Genomic DNA, 22,898 nt, shown 5'->3' on the forward strand with positions numbered 1-22,898 from the left:
ACTTCAATTTGTTTGCGTATTTAAACCTGCTAATATATCTAACACTCCACCCCATTCTGACAATGCTGCTGTCCAAAGGTGCCACTGTGCTCTTTCATTCAGAGTGGAGGTACTTTAGTACAAGAGGTGTGTTACTGGCCAGATCACCAGGTGAAAACAGAAAGAAAAAAAACTAAGGCAGGAACATCTAATGATCGGTGAGCTGCAAAATATTTTTGGTTTGGGTTTAATACCGCTTTAATATATACAATAAGAATACGGCAATATTAACCACTTCAGATCTGTGCTACAGCAGAAAGACAGCTACAGCACAGCTCTGTTGTTCCGTGAGGACGTTCATGGATGTTCTCCTAGAAGCATGCCCCCTGGGGTGTGCATCTGGTGGGCTTTGTGGTCAATGTGTCCTTTAGACACAGCTGATCACAGATCGTGGTAAAAAAACAATCAGCAGCCCTTTACCATGTGATCAGCTGCGACCAAAATCACAGCTGATCGCATGTAAACAAACTTGCCGGTTATCATTATTCCTTTCCTCACGGGATGTCACAGCATGAGGAAAGGAGAGTGTGACAGGGAACATGTACACAGATAATCAGAACACTGATCATCAGTGTCCTGATTATCAGTGCAGCCTAATCAGCGCCCATCAGTGCAGCCTAATCAGCGCCCATCAGTGCAGCCTAATCAGCGCCCATCAGTGCAGCCTAATCAGCGCCCATCAGTGCAGCCTAATCAGCGCCCATCAGTGCAGCCTAATCAGCACACATCAGTAAAGGATTTGTTTAGCAAAAAAAAACAAAAGCAGTGGTGATTACATACCATCAAAAGAAAGCTCTATTTGTGTGAAAAATATATATACATTCCATATGGGTACAGTGTTGCATGACCACTCAATTGTCATTCAAAGTGCTTCAACGCTGAATGCTGAAAATTGGACTACAAATCTTTACTTACAACAGTAAGTTTTGACCCTATTTTTTGTAGTGGAAACTGGACAAGTTGTCTGAGCTGGCCAATATGCCACAAACTTTAGGTTACAAGTACTCAGTCATTCTGTGTTTTGCAATTTTAACGTGCACATCAGCAAAAGTAGAAGATATTGACTGCTTCTAATAATGGTCCCATACCCCACCTATTAATTCCTAATGTTATGCAAACTGTATGAGATGAAAGCACATAGAAATAGTGTATTCCTTCTGACAATCCTTTTAAGTCAGACTCTTTGAAGCTAATCAATTCATGCAATTTCTGTCCTAATAAAATCTTACACATTGCCTGTGAATCACTACTCTGATAGCAGCATTCAATTGTGAAGTCATGGTAAAGACAGGCAGAGAGCACTTTCAGTGCTTGACACTACATTGCATGAGAAATTCATAAAAGCACTAACAGTTATATAAAATATGGGATGTCAGCTTTGAAAAAAATTTTTATTTGAAATATTCTTCATTACCCTTGATAATTTTAAACCCTGGGGTAATAATTTATTAAATATACAGAAATGGGTGTAAAACATTATCTCTATACTGAAAAAAAGAATATTTCCTTAGACATACATTCAAATCAATGTCCCTAAAAAGTAGAGGTAGTTGGCACTTTAATTACAGCATTTGCCACAAGTCTTTATCGTCTTTAACCCTATTCAATTAAAGGATAAATTCACCATTTAAAAAAATAAATAAATTCCCTTTTTTTTTTCCAGGTAAAAAAATGTGCATTGTTTTTGTTTTTCTAAGGAGCCGGCAGAGCATTGTACCCACAACCAGCAGATTGCGGGTGCAATCTCAGGTTCCTGCAGACTCTCAGTATAACTGTCTGCTTGTTCCTCCTATGGGCAGACAGTTACCCGAGAGCAGGAAGACGAATGGACTACGGGAGGGCTCACCAGCGCTCTCGCAGCTCATTAAGAACTACAAGCCGATACTTGTAGGCAATCATTCATAGGAAACTGTAAATGAATGACGCAGCTGTGTGGGTGGCGCCAAATTTGAATAGGAGGCCCCTGCTATATATGCTTGTTACGTGTTCCCATTCACACACCATACCAAAATTAAAAAATAAATAAATAAAAAATATAAATAAATAAATATATATAAATATATATATATATATATATATATGTATATATATATATATATATATATATATATATATATATATATATATTTATTTATTTCTTACCTTTCTAGTGGTTTCTTTGGCACAGAATTCTACTCCAGACTCTCTTTAGGTAGCTTGTATTTTTTAGAATAACTTGGAATTCTTCTTTAAAATTACATTACAGGATTAAACTCCAGTTTTGGAGTTTTCAGAAAACAGCAAGTTAAAAAAAAAAGGTAAGCAACTAATTTTATTATTTTTCTTTTAAAGTTATGCTATGTGAATGGGAGTACTTAACAAATATAATACACTAAGCATCTTGCCTGATGGTTGGAAACCATTGGCTGTATCCAACATGTTTGTGTCCAATTTCAGCTCTTAATTCTTCAAAGTGGAATACCAGAGCACCTGTTAACTCAGCAGTCAGCCTGATGCATCCAAAGCCAGGCAAGATTAAATAACTATACAATGCCTGGTTACACAGTAAATAACTGCATATCAATGCAGTTCATATGCAAAGACACGAAACACCAAGAACAGCGGAAAGGTTACAAAACAAGAACAATAGCGCTGTTATAGAGTGAAATACATTTGAATCACACACTTAGGCAAAAAAATAAAAACACAAGATGGCGAATTGAATGTGGATCCTCTGTGGAGAAAATTCATCTGATTAGGCTGAACATCACAGAAGGGATGCTAGTAGCAGGTCAGTTGGCCGTAGGAGGTAGGAAAAAAAGCCGAAGCTTAAGAAGAACAGGAAATGTGTTAAGTTGCACAATGCTGGTTAATATCAGGTCATGTAAATAGTTAGAGGTGGTGTTTTACTAATAGCCCCTAGTAATAAAAAAAAAAAAAAAAAGCACAAAAAGCAAACAATTCTCAGCATTGGTAACAAAGCCACATTCAGGGAGAACTAATGCATTTCGCAAAGCTGCGAGTTTGGTTAATCAAGGTGGGTGTGACTAAACACGGCACATTAGTGAGGACTGACAACACACTTAACACATGTTGTGTATTCAATTTATGGGGCACAACAAAGAAATTACCTTACGTGTGGAAGCAATTTTTTAGATGATTTAAACTGGCACCTGTTCCAAGATGACACAATGATTAAGAATGAATAAATAAACCAATAAATAAAATTTCTGTCAAATCATATACAAATATTTTTAATGACAGCTAATGGAATGTAACTATAAAATCACAGGATGCATAGTGTGTAAACACATGAAGGTAAGCAAATGATTTGCACTTGCATCTATTAACGGGAAAAGGAACCCAAGCATTGAAATAATGAATAGAAAAAAAAAAAAAATTAAAAAACAGTTGCAATAATATCACTGCTGTGTATATCAAAACAATTCAGCATTGTGCAAGCTTGACAAAGTATACAGCTTTTTTTTTTTTTATATTTACACCTGCTATACTATAGATACAGATGACAATCTAACTAGGTTGCCATGGAAACAGCAAGTACTACCAAGCACCCTGATGGTCCTTGTATGAAAGGAAATTCTAAAGATTTATGAGATATGTATTAACTATATGCATTTACATTATCAGCTATGAATTAAAATAGAAAATTAGCACTAATGGCGACCATGTTTCATTTTCAAATTATCATTACACATGCTGAAGGCTTTGTAATTGACAAAGGGTAAAGTCTATTTCTTGTGCAATATATAAAGCAGCAACTTTGCTTTCTAGCAACAAAGTGGAGGGGAAAATGCTATCTACAATTCTACTAAACACAGGGGTCAGGATAACACAGTGCGCTTTACTGTGAGGCAGTGGCTCATAGTCCAACAGTGGAAGCTTTTGCATGCATTTTATTTTCCAAACTCTTTGCTAGTCCAAAGATCCTCTGATATTACCATTACCCAAAATGTTTTTTTTTTTCAACAATGTCATTTTGTATTTGATTATTTTCTGATTTTTTTTTTCCGCACCAGAATTTAAGAGAAAAGGTGTTAATAAATCCAAGGTCATACATTTGCTAGTGGTTTCTGAGGACTAGAGAATGGAAAAGCTAAGACTAGCCAGTTACTAATGTAAGTTTGTAATAGGAAACTAATAGATATGGAATCTGGACTATTGTTTTGTGATTATTTCAGCATTGTAATCAAATGAACTAATTTAGCAACATGTGCAGAAAAAAATGGTGCATGCAAACAAATCCATTCAGTATAGCAGATGGGCAAGAAATGCTAGAAATACTATGTAGTTCATTTTTATTTAAAGTACACCTGTCATGAAACAAATATAAGAGCTGCCATTGTTCACCTCCTGGAAATGCTAACTACCTGAATATTGTGTTGACCAACCCCTGGCTACTTTACTTTATGCATCCCTGAATTAGCATAATACAGCAAATCAGTAAGGCATTAAAGTATTATCTGCACACCTACTCCAGTAACACCAGTTAAGTGACTCAAATTATTAATACAAATTGTCAGCATGACAGTCAGACAACTAGCAATTTCAGGAGAGCTCAAAAGTGACAGCCTCCATGTTTTTATAATGACAAGTTCCCTTGCCATTCAGGGGCTCATTCAGAAAAAAAACACATGTACACTCTTTATAGGTGTAAACCAATTTCAGCTCCTAATAGGAAAATAAAAACTACCAGAGATTTCAAGACAACATTCCAAAAGTTTCAATTGTTTCACATTTTTTTTTGTTGGAAACGTTGAAAGTAGATTACTAGGTTCCCTACCCTGGGGAAGTCATGTGACTAGTGACGCAACACATTGGGAGGAGCCAGTGACATCATTTCCTGTGTCTGTGAGACCCAGAATTTGGTGAGCGTTGAGGGGATTCACTGCTGTTAATGGTTAAATGATCATGCTATATACAAGTACTATATATATCATGTGAGTGTGTAAGATATATATTTGAATAAATATGGTTTTATCGATATACTACATAAGCGGAAAATCTGTTTTATTTTATACTGCAGAATCGTGGAATGGAGTCACCTTTTTTTTGTGATAATCCCATGTGAAGGAGGACTACAGGAACCAAAAAGTGATTCAGTTTCCACTGATTTAACAAACTGCGATTTTTGACCTCCTGGTCAAAACATTAAGGTGAGCAGGTGGCTGCAGGTTATTTGGGATATCACTGGTTTTGCACATATCTGGAAGTGTGGACTGTCTTCTGGATTTTTTTCTTACATTTGAACTTTGGTCTTGGAACTTTATATCACATCCTTTTATGCATTTGCACTATAAGGCGATTTGCATACATTTGTGTTTATTTATTAATTGGTAAATGTTTTAAGGTAAGCTTTTGATCACTTAGAACTTTATGTTTCATGTAAGGTAATTTCTTAATTGAGGTAAGAACAGCGCACCCTTATTTAATTTATTTATTGAATGTACGTAGTCTTGTTCATATTTTCTACAAATTAAAAAATGGCAGCTTACAAGTCCTTAAATGAGGAGGCTGCATTCATTTTCTCTATTCATGCTTTTGTTCTTTTATTTTCACCTGGTATTCTATGGCAGGATAATTTATCTTTATGGGAAACAAAAATTAGTGCTGCGCTATGGTGATATGTTGGTGCCTCCAAAAGTGCTGCTGTGCATAAAATCAAAACAATTTTTAAATGTGAAAATACAAGAGAACAGCGCAGATTTGGTATAATGAACAATAAAAGTGCTAGGCGTGAATAAATATAAGTAAATATAAATAATTTATCTTCATAACAAACTTCCTGTCCTTGGGTGAGAGCCATGGTTGTCAAACAGACTGGCCATGGTTGATAGAACTAGTAGTTTACACAATAAAGATAAAATAAACCTTTTTTATGCTCTCTTTAAAGTTCACAGAAAATTATGAGGATACTGCATTTCTGGGAAGATCAACAGGTTTTTTTTCTGTACTTGCTGAAAAGGTTCTTAGCCTAGAGAGCAAAAACCAATGCAGCCATCACATCCAAGGACTGGTAAACTGCAACATATTACATTTTTGTTTTGAGTTTAGATATCCTTTAAGACTGCTGTGTACTATACAGTTAGTGCATCTTTTACTTCATCTGTAAAATTCAATAGTCAAGGAATGCTTAAAGGGTTAGTTCAATTTTACCAAAAAACTGCCTATGCAAATCTACAGATATAAACATACAGTGACCAAAGTTGATAAACCTATTCATTTTCTACATGTGATCCTTCCACTGTCTTGCTCCCACTCTCAGAAGGAAGCAACTACTCTTTTGAAGCTCTGGAGTCCTGGATCTGATTTGTAATAAGGAAAATAGCTACATGCCATTGATAAAGTGGGGAAAATAATTATTTGATCCCCTGCAGCTTTTGTAAGTTTGCCCACTTACAAAGAATTTAAGGGTTTATTTTTTTTTTTTTTTTATCATAGGTGTATTTTAAATGATAGACAGAATATCAACTGAAAATCCAGAGAAAAACACATGATAAAAATGTTAAAAATTGAGTTGCAGTTCAGCGAGTAAGAAAAGTATTTGATCTCCTACCAACCAACAATAATTATGGCCCCCACAGACTGTCTACAGTATCTGCTCATGTGGTACACAGATTAGTCCTGTCAACTTAAGAAGGTGCTCCTAACGACAATTTGTTATGTGTATACAAGACATTTGTCCACAGAATCTCTTCCATTCAAACCTCGCCATCATGGACAAGACCGAGTTTGGAGGAAGAAAAATGCTGACTATGACCCTAAGAACACCCTCCCTACAGTCAAGCACGGAGGTAGAAACATTATGCTTCCAGGCTGTTTCTTTGATAAAAGGTACAGGACGACTTTGCCGCATTGATGGGCCAATAGACGGGGCCATATATTGTAAATCCTTGGATGAGAACTTTGAAAACTGAAGATTGGTCGTGGATGGGTCTTCCAGCATGACAATGACCCAAAACATACTGCCAAGGCAAGAAAGGAGTGGCTCAAGAAGAAGTACATTAAGGTCATGGAGTGGCCTAGTCAGACTCCAGACCTTAATCCTATAGAAAATTTATAGGGGAGGCTGACACTTTGAGTTTCCAATTGATAGCCAAAAACCTTAAGGATTTAGAGAAGATCTGTAAAGAAGAGTGGACCAAAATCCCTTCTGAGATGTGAGCAAACCTGGTCACCAACTACAAGAAACGTCTTACCTCTGTGCTTGCCAACAAGGGCTTCTCCACCAAGTACTAAGTCATGTTTTGCTTGGGGATCAAATAGTTATTTTACTCATGGAACTGCAACTCAATTTATACCATTTGTATCATGCATTTTTTTTGCATTTGTGGTTGATATTCGGTCTCTGTAATTTAAAATACACCTATGATAAAATATATAGACCCTTCATTTCTTGTAAATGGGCAAACTTACAAAATCTGCAGGGGATCAAATAATTATTTTCCACACTGCATGCTGGTAGGCTCATTGGTGCGTGACCAAAATTGGCCCTAGTGTGTGTATGTGTATAACTATGGTTATGATAATGTAAGCATCTATAAGATAGAAATAGATGTGAATGGCTCTGTGTTCTCTGAAAAACAGTGAATGAATGAATACGTAAATATTGAAAAGTGAGTAAGATGGATCTAAACCCAATGGCTCAAATCTCATATGAACCCTAACATGTTAATGTCGTTTCAAAAGTTGCTTTAATCTTGATATATATATTTCATTAAAATAATACCTGGTGACCCTGCCATAAATGTCCTTTTTCAGGCACATCCTGCTATGGGTGACAACTATCTCCCAATTGTGCACCTGTGCTATCACCTTGTCACATGCGCTCCTAGTTGAGAGTGCAAGAGCCATGTCAACAAAAATTACACAGGCATGGCCCACCACCGTTATTATGTTAAAATTGTTCTAGAGCAATGGTGTGCAGTCAACACTGGAGTGAGTGCATGTAGACAGGAAATGGATGACAAAGGCTGAGATACAAGAAAAAAATTAAAAATAAAAAAAGGATGAACAAGGGTTAAAGTAATATTTTATGAGGAAAGCACAGAAATTGTTTTGAAAATTAAACATCACACAGTTAGGGTTTAGATCTATGGTATTCCTATGTACCATGACAGTTTAGCGGAAATGTGAAATATTCTGTGTAGTTCAGAAAACCTATAGATGAACCATGGTAGAAAAGGGGTCTTTTGTGATGCCAAGCCATATATTATAAAGCTTAAAGTGGATATAAACCTTCACATATACCAAGTAAAGTGAACAGCCTCAGATGATATACCGAAATTAAACAAATCTCCCTACTAAGTTTTGCATGCATATTTGCTGTCTTCAGCTTGCTATATTCTTTAGAAAGTGTACATTGTGTACGGTGTTAGAAATTTTCTCTTCCTGTTCAGTACTGGGAGTGTAGTATTGGCAAACACTGTGAGACAGCTGATTGGAGGAAAGGCACGCACCCCCACTCCACATAGGAAAAAGAAGAAAGGAATGGGCTGTGAATAGACCAGCTCTCTGCTTATCTATTTATAGTACCCACCCCAACACAAAATTCAGCCTGGTTTTAGCTCAGTTGACGAAGAACTTGTCAGAAGTTATCACGCTGATAATAGAAGAATGGGCTTTGGAGAGAGATAAGAAAACACTGCAGATATACAGTATCTCACAAAAGTAAGCACACCCCTCACATTTTTGTAACTTTTATTATATCTTTTCATGTGACAACACTGAAGAAATTACACTTTACTACAATGTAAAGTGGTGAGTGTACAGCTTGTATAACAGTGTAAATTTGCTGCCCCCTCAAAATAACTCAACACACAGCCATTAATGTCTAAACTGCTGGCAACAAAAGTGAGTACACTCCTAAATGAAAATGTGAAAATTGGGCCCAAAGTGTCAATATTTTGTGTGGCCACCATTATTTTCCAGTACTGCCTTAACCCTCTTGGGCATGGAGTTCACCAGAGCTTCATAGGTTGCCACTAGAGTCCTCTTCCACTCCTCCATGACAACATCACGTAGCTGGTGGATGTTAGAAACCTTTTGCTCCTCTACCTTCTGTTTGAGGATGCCCCACAGATGCTCAATAGGATTTAGGTCTGGAGACATGCTTGGCCAGTCCATCACCTTTACCCTTCAGCTTTAGCAAGGCAGTGGTAGTCTTGGAGGTGTGTTTGGGGTCGTTATCATGTTGGAATACCCAGTCTCCGAAGGGGAGGGATCATGCTCTGTTTCAGTATGTCACAATACATGTTGGCATTCATGGTTCCCTCAATGAACTGTAGCTCCCCAGTGCCGGCAGGACTCATGCAGCCCCAGACCATGACACTCCCACCACCATGCTTGACACACTTGTCTTTGTACTCCTTACCTGGTTGCCACCACACATTTGACACCATCCTAATAAATACGTTAATTTTGGTTCCTTCTGGGACGACAGCCATGCAGACCAATTTGATGCAGTGTGTGGCGTATGGTCTGAGCACTGACAGGCTGACCCCCACCTCTTCAACCTCTGCAGCAATGCTGCCAGCACTCCTACGTCTAATTACCAAAGACAACCTCTGGATATGATGCTGAGCACGTGCACTCATCTTCTTTGGTTGCCTATGGCGATGCCTGTTCTGAGTGGAACCTGTCCTGTTAAACCGCTGTATGGTCTTGGCCACTGTGCTGCAGGCCAGTTTCAGGGTCTTGGCAATATTCTTATAGCCTAGGCCATCTTTATGTAGAGCAACAAATATTTCTTTTAGATCCTCAGAGAGTGCTTTGACATGAGGTGCCACGTTGAACTACCAGTGACCAATATGAGAGAGTGAGAGCAATAACATCAAATTTAACACACCTGCTCCCTATTCACACCGGAGACCTTGTAACACTAACGAGTCACATGACTCTGGGGAGGAAAAATAGCTAATTGGGCCCAATTTGGACATTTTCACTTAGGGGTGTACTCACTTTTGTTGCCAGCTGTTTAGACAATAATGGCTGTGTGATGAGTTATTTTTAGGGGACAGCAAATTCACACTGTTATACAAGCTACACTCACTACTTCACATTGTAGCAAAGTGTCATTTCTTCAGTGCTGTCACAATAAAAGTTACAATAAAATGATTACAAAAATGTGAGGGGTGTACTCACTTTTGTGAGATACTGTATGTGCCTAGGTCAAATTTCATGAATCAGTTTTATATCCACTTTAACTAAAGTTTGCAGTAAATAGCAGAAAATCCCCATGTTTCAACCTATATAAACAAATGTAGTGGTGAGTAGTGTTAATTAAAGCAGGAATTCAATATTTCTTGTGCTCTGGGGTCCAATGCTTGAGCACTGTGTACCCTGAACTTGCACTCACTCTGACAAGAAGGGGAGGAAAATGTTCCTGACAATGTTGACATTACATTCATTTTAGACACTAGATTACGATGCACTGGACATCATTATTAACTCCTTCCAGCTGAGAGCCCTATCTCGACTCTTAAGCGCTAATGAAAAATGAATTGACATTTAATGAGCAAAAACGCCCACGCTACTGGTGTTTGGGAATAAATATATTCTGCCGAGTCAGTGACTGCAGTACACTTCTGCAGACTAATTACTGTTGTAGAAGTCAAATGCGAAACTATTTTTCACTGAAAACGACTGTAGAGATTATGGAGGTTGCACTACACTTTGCCCACTGCTAGAGACATATGACTTCTAGAAAAACAAGTCTTTGCCTTCACAGGACCAAGGTTCATGAAAACACTGCCTGGCACCTACTGCAAGCAGCAGATTGTAGAACATTTGGGTTGTAGTGCTGTCACCTTCCCACTGATTAAGCAGATGGTAAGTGAAGGTAGATGTTAACATTGTTAATCCTAATATGGCTGCCCTCCAAATATTTCTGATACTTATTCCAACTGTTGCAAATAAAGTCCAAAAATGAATTTTATGCAAATTAATAAAAGAAGTAAAAACAGATTAAATTACATGAGTCAAAGGGAAATCTGAAAGACTGCTATTTTGATTAGGTATTGCAGCTATTCTTTGCATTGTGGAGGTAATATAATTGTCAGTGCTGGTGTTGGTATGATTCTGAGAGAGGGAGAGAGAGAGGGATGGGGGGGGAGGGAGAGAGAGAGAGGGGGAGGGGGGAGAGGGGGAAGGAGGGGAGGGAGGGGAGGGAGAGAGAGGGCGAGAGAGAGGGAGAGAGGAAGAGAGAGAGAGGGAGGGCAAGAGAGAGGAAGAGCGATAGGGGAAAAGAGAGAGGGGTAGAGAGAGGAGGGGGAGAGAGAAGGAGGGCGAGACAGAGTGAGGGCAAGACAGAGGGAGAGAGGGAGGGGGAGAGAGAGAGAGAGAGGGAGGGGGGAGAGAGAGGAAGGGGTAGAGAGAGGGAGGGGGGAGAGAGAGAGAGAGAGAGAGAGAGAGAGGGAGGGCCAGAGAGAGCGAGAGGGAGGTAGAGAGTGGGAGAGAGAGAGGTAGAGAGAAAGAGAGAGGGAGAGGGATCATACCATCATAGTTGTGCATGCTCCCCCCTACATGCAGAACAGTGATGTAGGTCATCATACCGTAGCATAATGCCAGGTTCACAAAAACTTAGTACTACTGTACCTGCAATGCTATAGACATCATCAGTTGTGAGTTACATTGTTTTTCCCTTTCCTCAGTAAACTCAACTGTACTTTTCATTTCAACTTAATGAGAACCAGAGCAAATTTTGCTTATTACGACTATTGCAAAGGCAGTACTAAATAGATTTCTTGAATCTATTTGCCTTCCTAGGGCAGGAGTAAAAATGAAACATTAATGTAACATCTTGCCATTTTGTTTTTACACTAAAGTCTGCTAAATAAACCCAATTGTCACCAGAACAGGTGTGTACATTGAAATATTTTCCATCACTTCCAGTACTGGAGAAATGGTCACTAGGACAAATAGAAAGGTTGAATCTCCCAAATAGGGACACAGGAAGCAATAAATATCTGAAAGAGCTTTTTACTCTTACTTCAAAACTGAGAAAAAAACATTTTGGCTTTAACTGCACTTTATAAATCTTGACCTATGGTTTGTCAAATATTGTTCAGTCACCCTGAGTTAAAATTTGTTCTTCAAAAACAGCACCAGGGATGATACTTTCAATGATTGAAGAGTGTCCAATGTATTGGTGGCTGCTCTGTTCTGTAAAATTTTCTTTCTTCTGTCTCCAGATACCCTCACCAGCAGTGATCTTCCAGTACTGTGTGGGTTAATATGAGCAACTACACCAGTAATTAGGCACTTCTCAGAATACTGACCACCCTTTCCACCCCCATGCTTCATGACGTACAATTACTGCATTCTTTCTACACCACTGACACTCTTCTCTTACAATGTCCACTCAAGCAGACCCAAAACCACCTTGAGTTTCAGTCTGGAATCCCCACACTGCCATTTTTTTTCCTGATCAGGTAATTAAAGACTAGTTCACCTTCTAGGGGCTGCTGGCTGGACTGGAAGTTTTGAGAAGTGGTAATAGTTGAAGGAGACGGTTATACATCTTATTGCTGCTTGATATTTTGAAGTTAACACATTAGACATTCTTGTATTTATTCCACTGGAACGTATACTGTATTTCTCAGCAGCATACTAGTAGAAATTAGGCTCTGTATACCAGCGTAATATGTTCTCTTTCATTTCATCTAGACATCTCTAAGTGCAGAGTTGTCATGTTTTGTTGTTACTGCATGAGGTGCAGCAATATGTAAACCCAACATTTCATATTCCTGATATGTGCCTGCAGTACCATGTACTTGTATGAGAAAGTATGCAGTTTTCTTTGTTTTGCTTCCTTTGTGTGAACTCCCCAGTGTTCCTGCCAGTCCCTCTGCTTTCCTATTAAAACTGACTATACTAGACATCAGAGCAAAGTGTGGTCAGTCCTCTAGCTGTACTAGGAACTCTGTCTGCGGTCTGTCTGTCTGTCCTCTAATGATCAGACTTGTCCTGACACACACCCCCTGCACAGCCTATCGCTGGGAAGATCAGTGTCCTGCTGCTTCTCCTCCTTAACCTCTCTGTGCTGCTGAGAACAGAGGCTATGCGATTACTTTAAGAAAGTAAAAAACAAAAAATAATAAAAAAACCCCCAAAAAACAAAAAAGGTATTTAGGCTCCATTCACACTACCGCGACTTGTCAGGCGACTTGTCAGCCTGACAAGTCACGGTCCGTCGCGGTCCATGCAGTGCTACAGGACCCGTTCTAATAGGAGCGACACAAGTCGCTCTGACTTAGAAAAAGGGTCCTGTACTACTTCGGGCGACCTCAGAGCGACTTGCATAGACATTCATTATATGAAGTCCGTGCAAGTCGCGCCGAGGTCGCGGTGCACGGGACTTTTACAGGTCGCCCCCGAAGTCATGCTGCGTTAGTGTGAACCGGCACTTATAATGTTGTTTTTATAGCTATACACAAATGTTTTGGCTTTCATTTCTATTATAAACAGAATGGGTTGTGTTTTAAGATGAGAGTTTACATACATTTTAACACCTGTTGTGTCAAAGATATCAGAGCTCTGTCCCAAAAAGGTACAAGGAGGACATCACTAATGCTTTACAAGAACTCTGCTGAAGGCTGACACTGGTCAGCTCTTTCTGAAATGCAAGTTGTCAGGCAGTTTCTGGATTCATTAATTTCTAAATTCTGGACAGTATGCAGACTAAGAGCTCTGTCTCCACTTGCTGCATGCTGGTTTCGGAGATTTAGTAAGTGATAACAGAGACAAGCAGGCAACTAGCATTTTAATCACTACATGTCTCTTTCATTAAAGCTTTCTTTTAGGCAAAAATATTTTTGAAGCTGCGTACAGTGGTGATCGAAAGTTTGGGCACCCCAGGTAAAAATTTGTATGAATGTGCATGAAGAAGCCAAGGAAAGATGGAAAAATCTAATTACAGATTAGACATTCTTATAATATGTCAACAAAAGTTAGATTTTATTTCCATCATTTACACTTTCAAAATAACAGAAAACAAAAAAATGGCATCTGCAAAAGTTTGGGCACCCTGCAGAGTTAATATCTTGTACTGCCCCCTTTGGCAAGTATCACAGCTTGTAAATGCTTTTTGTAGCCAACCAAGAGTCTTTCAATTCTTGTTTGAGGTATCTTTGCCCATTCTTCCTTACAAAAGTCTTCCAGTTCTTTGGGATTTCTGAGCTGTCTGTCACGCACTGCTCTTTTAAGGTCTATCCATAGATTTTCAATTATGTTGAGGTCAGGAGATTGTGAAGGCCATGGCAAAACCTTCAGTTTATGCCTCTTGATGATAAAGAGAGAATTCCGCGCAAATGGATCTGGTTACTAGATTGGCTGCAGCCTACCCCAAAAATATAGTAAAACTATATCAGGATTATAGGAGTATGATAGGGTAATTGGCGCTGCCAGTAATTGTAAAAAAAAAATATATATATATATATACAGGGGAGTAATGTATCTTACAAATACAGGGAAGATATAGGTAATAAATATATGAAATCAATGGTATAAGTAATGGTCCTTTTATATACCCAATGGTTCCAATACAATGCCACAGTATGTATTCTAACCAACAATTGATAAACTTATAGCACTAATAAATAATTAATGTCTAATAATTAATTATAAGCAAATGAATAAGGTGAAACGACATAAATAAATAAAATGTGTACAATGCCTACAGGCAATAAATATAATTCGACTGGTAGAAGATATGTGAGTCTAAAAATAAATAAATATTAAAGTGACTCGTGTAATAAATATTGTAGACACTAGGTGGCAGTGCTATTAAAAGATGATAGGTGTGGATATCCAAGTAAAACAATTATAGGGTGATAAAACGTGCCAAGTGGTGTATTAATATCAGGAGTAAAATGTCAATCCCAAAAAACAAAGAAATCTCCCAATATAGTGAAATAATGGATATCCAGGTGAGAATCAATATATAAAAAATGGCACTAAAAAATTAAATATTGTGCCAAGTGAAATAAAAGTGTTTGGGATCTCTAAAAACACTTATAGGGATTCCAGGAATAAATATAATTGATATCTGGTGAATAAATTAAAGATACACAAAGAATTAAATAGTCCGTAATGAAAGTGAAGAAAGTCCACAGATTTGATCAATATAATCATCTTCCAAAATTGTGCAGCAAAATTCCCTCACCCGGCACCCACATCCTGATCCATCACTGGGAAGCACCCCCTCCATCCATGAAAATTTCTTCTGGCACTTTATAGCACAATAATAATTATTAGACATTAATTATTTATTAGTGCTATAAGTTTATCATTTGTTGGTTAGAATACATACTGTGGCATTGTATTGGAACCATTGGGTATTTATAAGGACCATTACTTATACCATTGATTTCATATATTTATTACCTATATTTTCCCTGTATTTGTAAGATACATTACTCCCCTGTATATATATATTTTTTACAATTACTGGCAGCGCCAATTACCCTATCATACTCCTATTATGCCTCTTGATGTAATCCCCCGTGAATTTCGAGGTGTGTTTAGGATCATTATCCATTTGTAGAAGCTATCCTCTCTTTAACTTCAGCTTTTTCACAGATGGCATCAAGTTACCATCCAAAATTTGCTGAAATGTTATTGAATCCATTTTTCCTTCTACTCATGAGATGTTCTCTGTGCCACTGGCTGCAATACAACCCCAAAGCATGATTGATCCACCCCCCTGCTTAACAGTTGGACAGAGGTTCTTTTCATTAAATTCTGTGCCCCTTCTCCAAACGTACCTTTGCTCATTCCAGCCAAAAAGTTCAATTTTAACCTCATCGGTCCACAGAACTTGTTTCCAAAATGCATCAGGCTTGTCTATATGTTCATTTGCAAAGTTCAAATGCTGATTTTTGTGGTGAGGACATAGAAGAGGTTTTCTTATCATGACTCTTCCATGAAGACCATATTTGTACAAGTATATCTTTATAGTGGAATAGTGTACCACAACTTCAGTGTCTGCCAGATCTTTCTGGAGTGATCGTGCAGTCAAACGTGGGTTTTGAATTGTTTTTCTCACAATCCTGCGAGCTGTTCTGTCTGATATTTTTCTTGGTCTTCCAGATCTTGCTTTAACTTCCACTGTTCCTGATGACTGCCATTTCTTAATTACATTCCGAACAGAGGATATTGACATCTGAAAGCGCTTTGCTATCTTCTTATAGCCTTCTCCAGCTTTGTGAGCGTCAACTACTTAGAAGATCCCATGGTGCTGATTGTTGGGGCAAGGTCAGAGGAGTCTGGGCATTTAAAACCTTTGAGATTGACATCACCTGGTCTTCCCAGACGATGATTGAGAACAATACATGACACTGGCAGGTCTCAGCCTTTCAAAGGGGGCAGTGCATGCTATAAATTCTGCAGGGTGCCCAAACTTTTGCAGACACCATTTTTTTGTTTTCTGTAATTTTGAAAGTGTCAATGATGGAAATAAAATCTAACTTTTGTTGACATATTATAATAATGTCTAATCTGTAATTTGATGCCTTTTGGAGATTTTTCCATCTTTCCTTGGTTTCTTTATGCACATTAATACAAATTTTTAACTGGGGTGCCCAAACTTTCGATCACCACTGTAAATTGAAGAATGGTCGGTAGAAAGTTCATTCAGACACCTCTGGGTTTGGAACTTTAAGAACAAATTGATCTTCTAAATAAAGAACAGAACCAACACGGATGAAATCCTCTTATGGAAAACTGCATTAAAATAGATTCCTTGATTTATGAAGGAATGGCGAAGGGGCTCATAGTGGTGACAGATTTGGCAGTTAAACTACCATCATCATTGACCTAAGTGAATTTTCCACATGCATTTGTGAAAAATCCACTTACTGGCATAATATCCAAAATCCCTTAAATGGGTAGATGATAGAAATAAGTTTCCCTGTTTTAATTTTTTATGTTTTGATTAATCCTTTGCTTAGTTTAATTCTGTATGCTTTAATTAAACCTTTGATTTATTTTGTACAGGCTAACGACTTAAATATAAAATATCTCAAATATTTGTCAAAAAAAAAATCTGGCAGCAGAAGACTAATTAAATGATTACAATGGACATTTATTTATGGCAGTTGCTGTGGAAATTTTATTAGGACAAGTGTGGACATTTTTCAGGATGTGTTTTATTTAGCTTGTCATTATGGCTCCTGTTGTCGGTTTGCTTGCAATACGCTCATTAGAGCGTGCGCGGGCGAACCGTCATTGAGGAAAGACTACTGGCAGTTAAAACCTTCCTTTAGATGTGTAGACGTGTTCACTCAACATAGACCTCTCCACCGGCGAACACTCCAAGCGCAAGTCTGTTTGCAGGTAGAGATCTATGTGTATTGCGGTGCGGAGTTCAAGGATCAAACAGCAAGGATATGACCATCAGCGGGGGGCCCTTGTATAATGTGCAGCTTGTTCGCTCAGCTGGGATATCTTTGCTCTGTGAAGTCAATATTGTTTTTGATATGAAGGGATACACGCTCATGTCTTTCTACTGTGCCTGATCAACATAGTAAAAACAGCATGGCTCTTTACCTGCAGATAGCCTCACATCTATGGGAACAGTAGTATAATCTTATTAGGCATTGTTCTCTGCGCCTTGCTGAGTGGGATTCACGCCAGTAGTAGTGGCAGGAATGCATGCATGAGTTTGATCAGAGCATCGTTCACGGATCTACACGCTGGTTTCATTGTGTAGTGTTAGGCGCGAATTCTGCTACACGTGGGTTTCACTGTTAACTACGGTGTGCTGATTTTCACACACCAACGGCGGGAAGCCGTGCACTCCCCCTTTCTATTGTATATTTGAATGTATACAGGTGTGTCATTGGCTGATTCTATGTGAGTAACTTATGTCATGTGACTGATGTTGTATAGCCATCACTTCCTGCTGTTATCCCTGTGTTATTCCGTATATAAACGGAGCTCAATGCTTTATGCAGGACATTCAGCCTGTGTGTCTGTATTACTGGGTACTGTTGCGCGCGCTCCATTACCTTATACAAAAGAACTGAGAACTGTGCTTTTTAGCACAACAGGATTAATTGCGCTTGGCGTATATAAACATCCAAAAGTGCACTTAATAGCGCAACCGAGTTACTTGTGCATCAAGTGTACATTAAGATCCAAGACACAGTTCAGCTAGCAACAGTAGTATTATACATAGTACTACTGAGTGTCCGATTTGGCAGTGGTTACCTACAAAACATGGTGCCTATAATATATTAGCAAATGTTTTATAAGCAATAATTCAAACTAAGTGCAGTGGAATTTAGAGCCTTATATTCTCAATCCAATTCTGTTTTGAATCCTGATCAACATTCAAAGTCATATTTCAGTTTTTTGGAAGATGCTGGACATTTAAACCACATATAAGTTCATTTTAGACACCTCTCCAAGGTTTGAGAGAGTCTGAAATTCTTGGATACATGATGGGGAAATTGCATGTTTCACATTTCCTTGGTGACGATTCCTATGGTGCTGAAGGGGAGTGGTGGTTGGAAGGGTCCTGGCCTTTTTTCCCCCTACTTTTCTTCCTAGTTTCTCATTTCTCCCTGCTTTTTCTTCTTCCTGTTGATGTCTTCCTATAATTTTTATGTGCTATCAACTATTCAATATACAGGAGTTTTATTTCCTCCTTTTTGATTGGGAATGCTTCTTGTGCCTTAGAGGGTACCTGGTACCTTGCTTGGGTTTTGTCTCCCCTTTTTGGAGAGCCTGAAAATGATCTACTAGTTCCCTCTCCCATATGCTTTGCTGTTACATTTCCACTACGTTCTGACACATGTAAACTTTCATTTACTGTACGTATTACAATTGCTACTTCCACTTTGTTGGCAACAAATTCTGCCTGTGTTGCAGATTATTACTTGTTTCTTCCTCTGACAAATGCTAAAATACCTGTCTTGGCATTTGTATATTTTTTTGTGAAAAACTTTTAATAAAAAAATGATTTAAACAGAAGTTTATTTTAATACGTTTGTGGGGCTCTGTTGGCAATTGCATTCAAGTTCCTGGGTTTTCATATCTGTCCATTATGAGCGGCCCTCCAACTCTCTGTTGAGTCATTTATTACAGTTTATTTATGAGAGAATACATTAGGAAATGCTCAAACACTCAAAAGTAAATGGTTACACTCCAAAATCCTCCAAATGGACAGGAATTGGGAATTATGGCAGGCAGGTCTGAAGTATTCAACACATAGAAGATGTCAGGGGCTGATTCAGCTCACCACACACCACCTATAACTAAAACATCCCATTTAGGGGAATGGTGCTTAATATGTTCTGCAGAATTGTCATGTATTGCTATATCCTCACTGTAACTAGACTCCCATTTAATGTAATATGTCTTCTGCATATGAGTAGGCAGGAATCTTTATCAAAGTAGCATCTTTAATGACTTTTACAAGAACAAAGACACATTTATCATCCTAGCATGGAAGCAATATATTATCTGGCTATCAAGGTGAGTGGGGTTTATCCATTTAGAAAGGCATTTGCAGATTGATGGGTAGGACATATGAAGACATAACAAATTAGTTCCTTGTTTAATTTATCTTATAGCATGCTTCACAGCATTATTTGCCAAATAACACATTAAAAAATAGTTTTTTTCACTTTTGTACTTAATGAAAGCATCATGATACTAGCTACTATTTTCCTGTAACTTACATTAATAGGTTTCCCGGTGCTGACATGGACCTTTCTTCTCTTCTTGCACATTCAAAAGGATTGCCAAACGAGCGTTTCCTCAGCATTGCTTTCACTAGAATCTTAACAGACAGCAAAAGTAAAACATCAATACAAGGAGATGTGGGTACTGATCCGATACTCAAAAGTGTAATAGTAACCTTTTTACTGTAACCATTTACAAGCCAAGAAATAACCAAACATCTGTGATCCTTCACTGTACAGCACTAGAAACATAGGCACTTTACTAAACACAATGAGATTTTCTTTAGGCAATAGTGCGCTACCTATTAAAATTACATTACTAAAGTTGGTATAATTAACCTGCATAATTTTTATTCTTTACAGTTGAATCCACTAAAAAGCAAATCTGTGCAGTAAAGGAAATAAGAATTCTGGGCCTGCTTTCTGCAGAATATTAGGATAGTTTACTCAAAACTGATTCTTTACTTTTGTCAAGATACTGGAGATGATGTGTTCTTAAAGAGAGACTTTTTCTAGGTTTTGGACAAAATAAGAAAGTGTAAGAAATTATTTCTATACTGTTTCTATAGAGGTTTCTACACTGCTGTCTGTGTCCCCATAAGAGATTCACTAACGTTTTTTGTTCTGATAAAGGGAAGTTTCCATAATCGGTACACAGACAGCAGTGTGAACAGTAATGTCCAAACATAACTTCCATATTACTTTCCTGAACCAGGCTATATTGTTCATCTCCAGTACTATCTGCAATGATGGCCAGTGCCTGACAGTTCTGCCTGACAGCTGTGCTTTTATTATAAGACTTGTGAAAAGAATTATAATCTTTTGCTAAAGGTTCACATACTGCATGTAAAAGAATTCATATATGAGTTTTTAACTGTATATTGTGTTTACCATGGGTTTATCCAAGTCATGTACCATGAAGAACTTTAAATCACTGTAGTAAATATAATGTAAACTATCTTTAGACATACTTATCCTTTTAAAATTCTCCAAGCACTTAAAAAACAGGCACTTTCATTAAATGAAATAGCTCATGCCGCCCAAAAGATGGGTACAGTGCAGGCTTACTTTCCCGGAAGGCCCCCATAGGACGTCCTCCTGTGATCGCACTGAACACGGATCAGGGTAAAGGGCCAATCACAGCGGTCCTTTACCACGTGATCAGCTGTGTCCAATGACAGTTAATCATGATGCAAACACAAGACGGTACAGGCGGTCCCCGGGTTAAAAACAAGATAGGGACTGTAGGTTTGTTCTTAAGTCGAATTTGTTTGTAAGTTGGAATAGGTAAATATTTTAAATGTAGCTTCAGACAAAATCATTTTTAAGTTTTTTTTGGATAGCATAGGGAAGGGTTAACACCCCTGTAACTTTTTTTTTTTTCAGCTGTCTGTACCCCTGTTCAGAAGATGTCACCTCACTTTCTGTCCCTATGACAATTGGATTTTGAAAATTTTGGGTTGTTGTGGAAACAAGGATTGGTGATAAAGCTTCAGTGGAGACACCTTTTTCCAATGAGAACTCTTACAGGAGTGAATTTCCTTTCCTAGGGGTAGATTTTCTTCTCACTTCCTGTTGTCTCCCTCCGTTTGTAAGTAGGAGTTGTTTGTAAGCCGGATGTTTGTAACCCGGGGACCGCCTGTAATTGGCTTTCCTTTCCTCGTGCTAATAGCATGAGAGGGCAGAAAAGAGCCAATAACTGGCTTGTGTTAAAGGGACATCTACACTGATAATCAGGGCACTGATTATCAGTGCAATCCAACAGTGCCTACCAGTGCTGCCTATCAGTGCCCACCAGCGCTGCCAATCAGTGCCCACCAGTGCCTCCTCATCAGTGCCACCTATTTGTGCAACCTATCTGTGCCCATCAGTGCCGCCTACCAGTACCCATCAGTGCTGCCTATAATTGCCGCTCATCAGTCCAGTCTCATCAGTGCAGGAGAAAAATTACCTGTTTGCAAAATTTTACAACTATGAAAATTTTTTTCAAAATAAATAAATATTCTGCCCTCTTTTTGTTTGTTTAGTAAAAAATAAAAAACCCAGTGGTGATTAAGTACCACCAGAAGAAAGCTCTATTTGTGTGAAAAAAAAAAAAATAAATACATTTTTCTATAGGTACAGTGTTGCATGACCGTGCAATTGTCATTCAAAGTGTGACAGCGCTGACAACTGAAAATTGGCCTGAGCAGGAAGGGGGTTAAAGTGCCCAGTAGACAAGTGGTTGACCACGCAAAATAAAGGAAATGTGCATATTGAATAGAGGCAACTCATGCTGTAACCCCATAAGGAAACTCTTCATTCTGTTTAAAATATATCAAAATATAACACTTATGTAAAGCCTTCAAGCCTGCTGTATTGTAGAACCGCTCTTCAAAAATTAATAAATAGACAAAATTTAGCATATCCCCATGGAAACGAAATGCTCTAATACCCATTTATGACAACTGAACATTGTTAACCTGCAATGTGATTAGTGCGAACTATAAATGGAACAGAATAAAAGCAGATTTCACCATAGAGATACAAGTCCTAATATCAGGCATGTGTATAAATATATGCAAAAGAATGGGAGATCCTTATAAGCTAGTCATAGATAGATTGAAATTTGGCAGGTTCAGCAGAAAATGGCCAAATTTTGATTCATGCATGGGTAGGTTGGTTGTACTAAAAGTGGATCTATCGATCGTCTTATGTACACCCACCCTGTTTTATTTTAGTTTGATCACTGCCGGCAGCTATAGCTTTGCATGTTTGAATGGTTTGCCTGCTGAAGTAAAAACAAACTTCTAGCCCTTCAAATGGAACCAAAATGCACCACCCCAAAAGCTCTCTAATTCTCTACTATCTATATAAATATATAGTCTTTATAGCTCACAGGCTTTGCTGAAGTATGGAGCTCTGCTTTTTGAGCTGGGGAAGAAGGATACAATGACTCTGAATACAGCGCGTCCTTCTAGGTGATAATTCTGGGTATTGCCATCCTCGGTAAAAAATTGGGATCAAATCTACAAAAATAAAACATCTGGATCTTTAGGGAGTGGGTCCTGCATTGGGCTCACAGCAGCTGATTCCTACAGCATCAATTTAACACACATTGTTTTCATTGTCTGCAGCCTCCTCCAATACAGGCAATAAGGAGGCTGGGTTCAATGGTGCAACTTTTTCATTGTT

The 22,898-nt window shown here is 38.3% G+C and overlaps 1 protein-coding gene across 5 annotated transcripts in view; it reads right to left on the reverse strand.

Annotated features, from left to right (window-relative positions):
- Positions 1–22,898, reverse strand: part of CAMKK1 (calcium/calmodulin dependent protein kinase kinase 1) — a 362,689-nt gene that overhangs the window by 3,512 nt on the left and 336,279 nt on the right. For 4 of the 5 annotated variants that reach the window (XM_082244977.1, XM_082244975.1, XM_082244976.1 and 1 more), the window contains exons 15-16: positions 19,722–19,822; positions 3,150–3,191 (exon numbers count right to left, since the gene is read on the reverse strand). In XM_082244977.1, the coding sequence (XP_082101103.1) occupies positions 3,150–3,191; positions 19,722–19,822 (143 nt within the window). The remainder of the gene's footprint in view (positions 1–3,149; positions 3,192–19,721; positions 19,823–22,898) is intronic. The other variant, XM_082244974.1, reaches the window with a different exon arrangement.

The sequence above is a fragment of the Pelophylax lessonae genome (assembly GCF_965119305.1).
Source record: "Pelophylax lessonae genome assembly, chromosome: 2".
NCBI classification, from domain to species: Eukaryota; Metazoa; Chordata; class Amphibia; order Anura; family Ranidae; genus Pelophylax; species Pelophylax lessonae.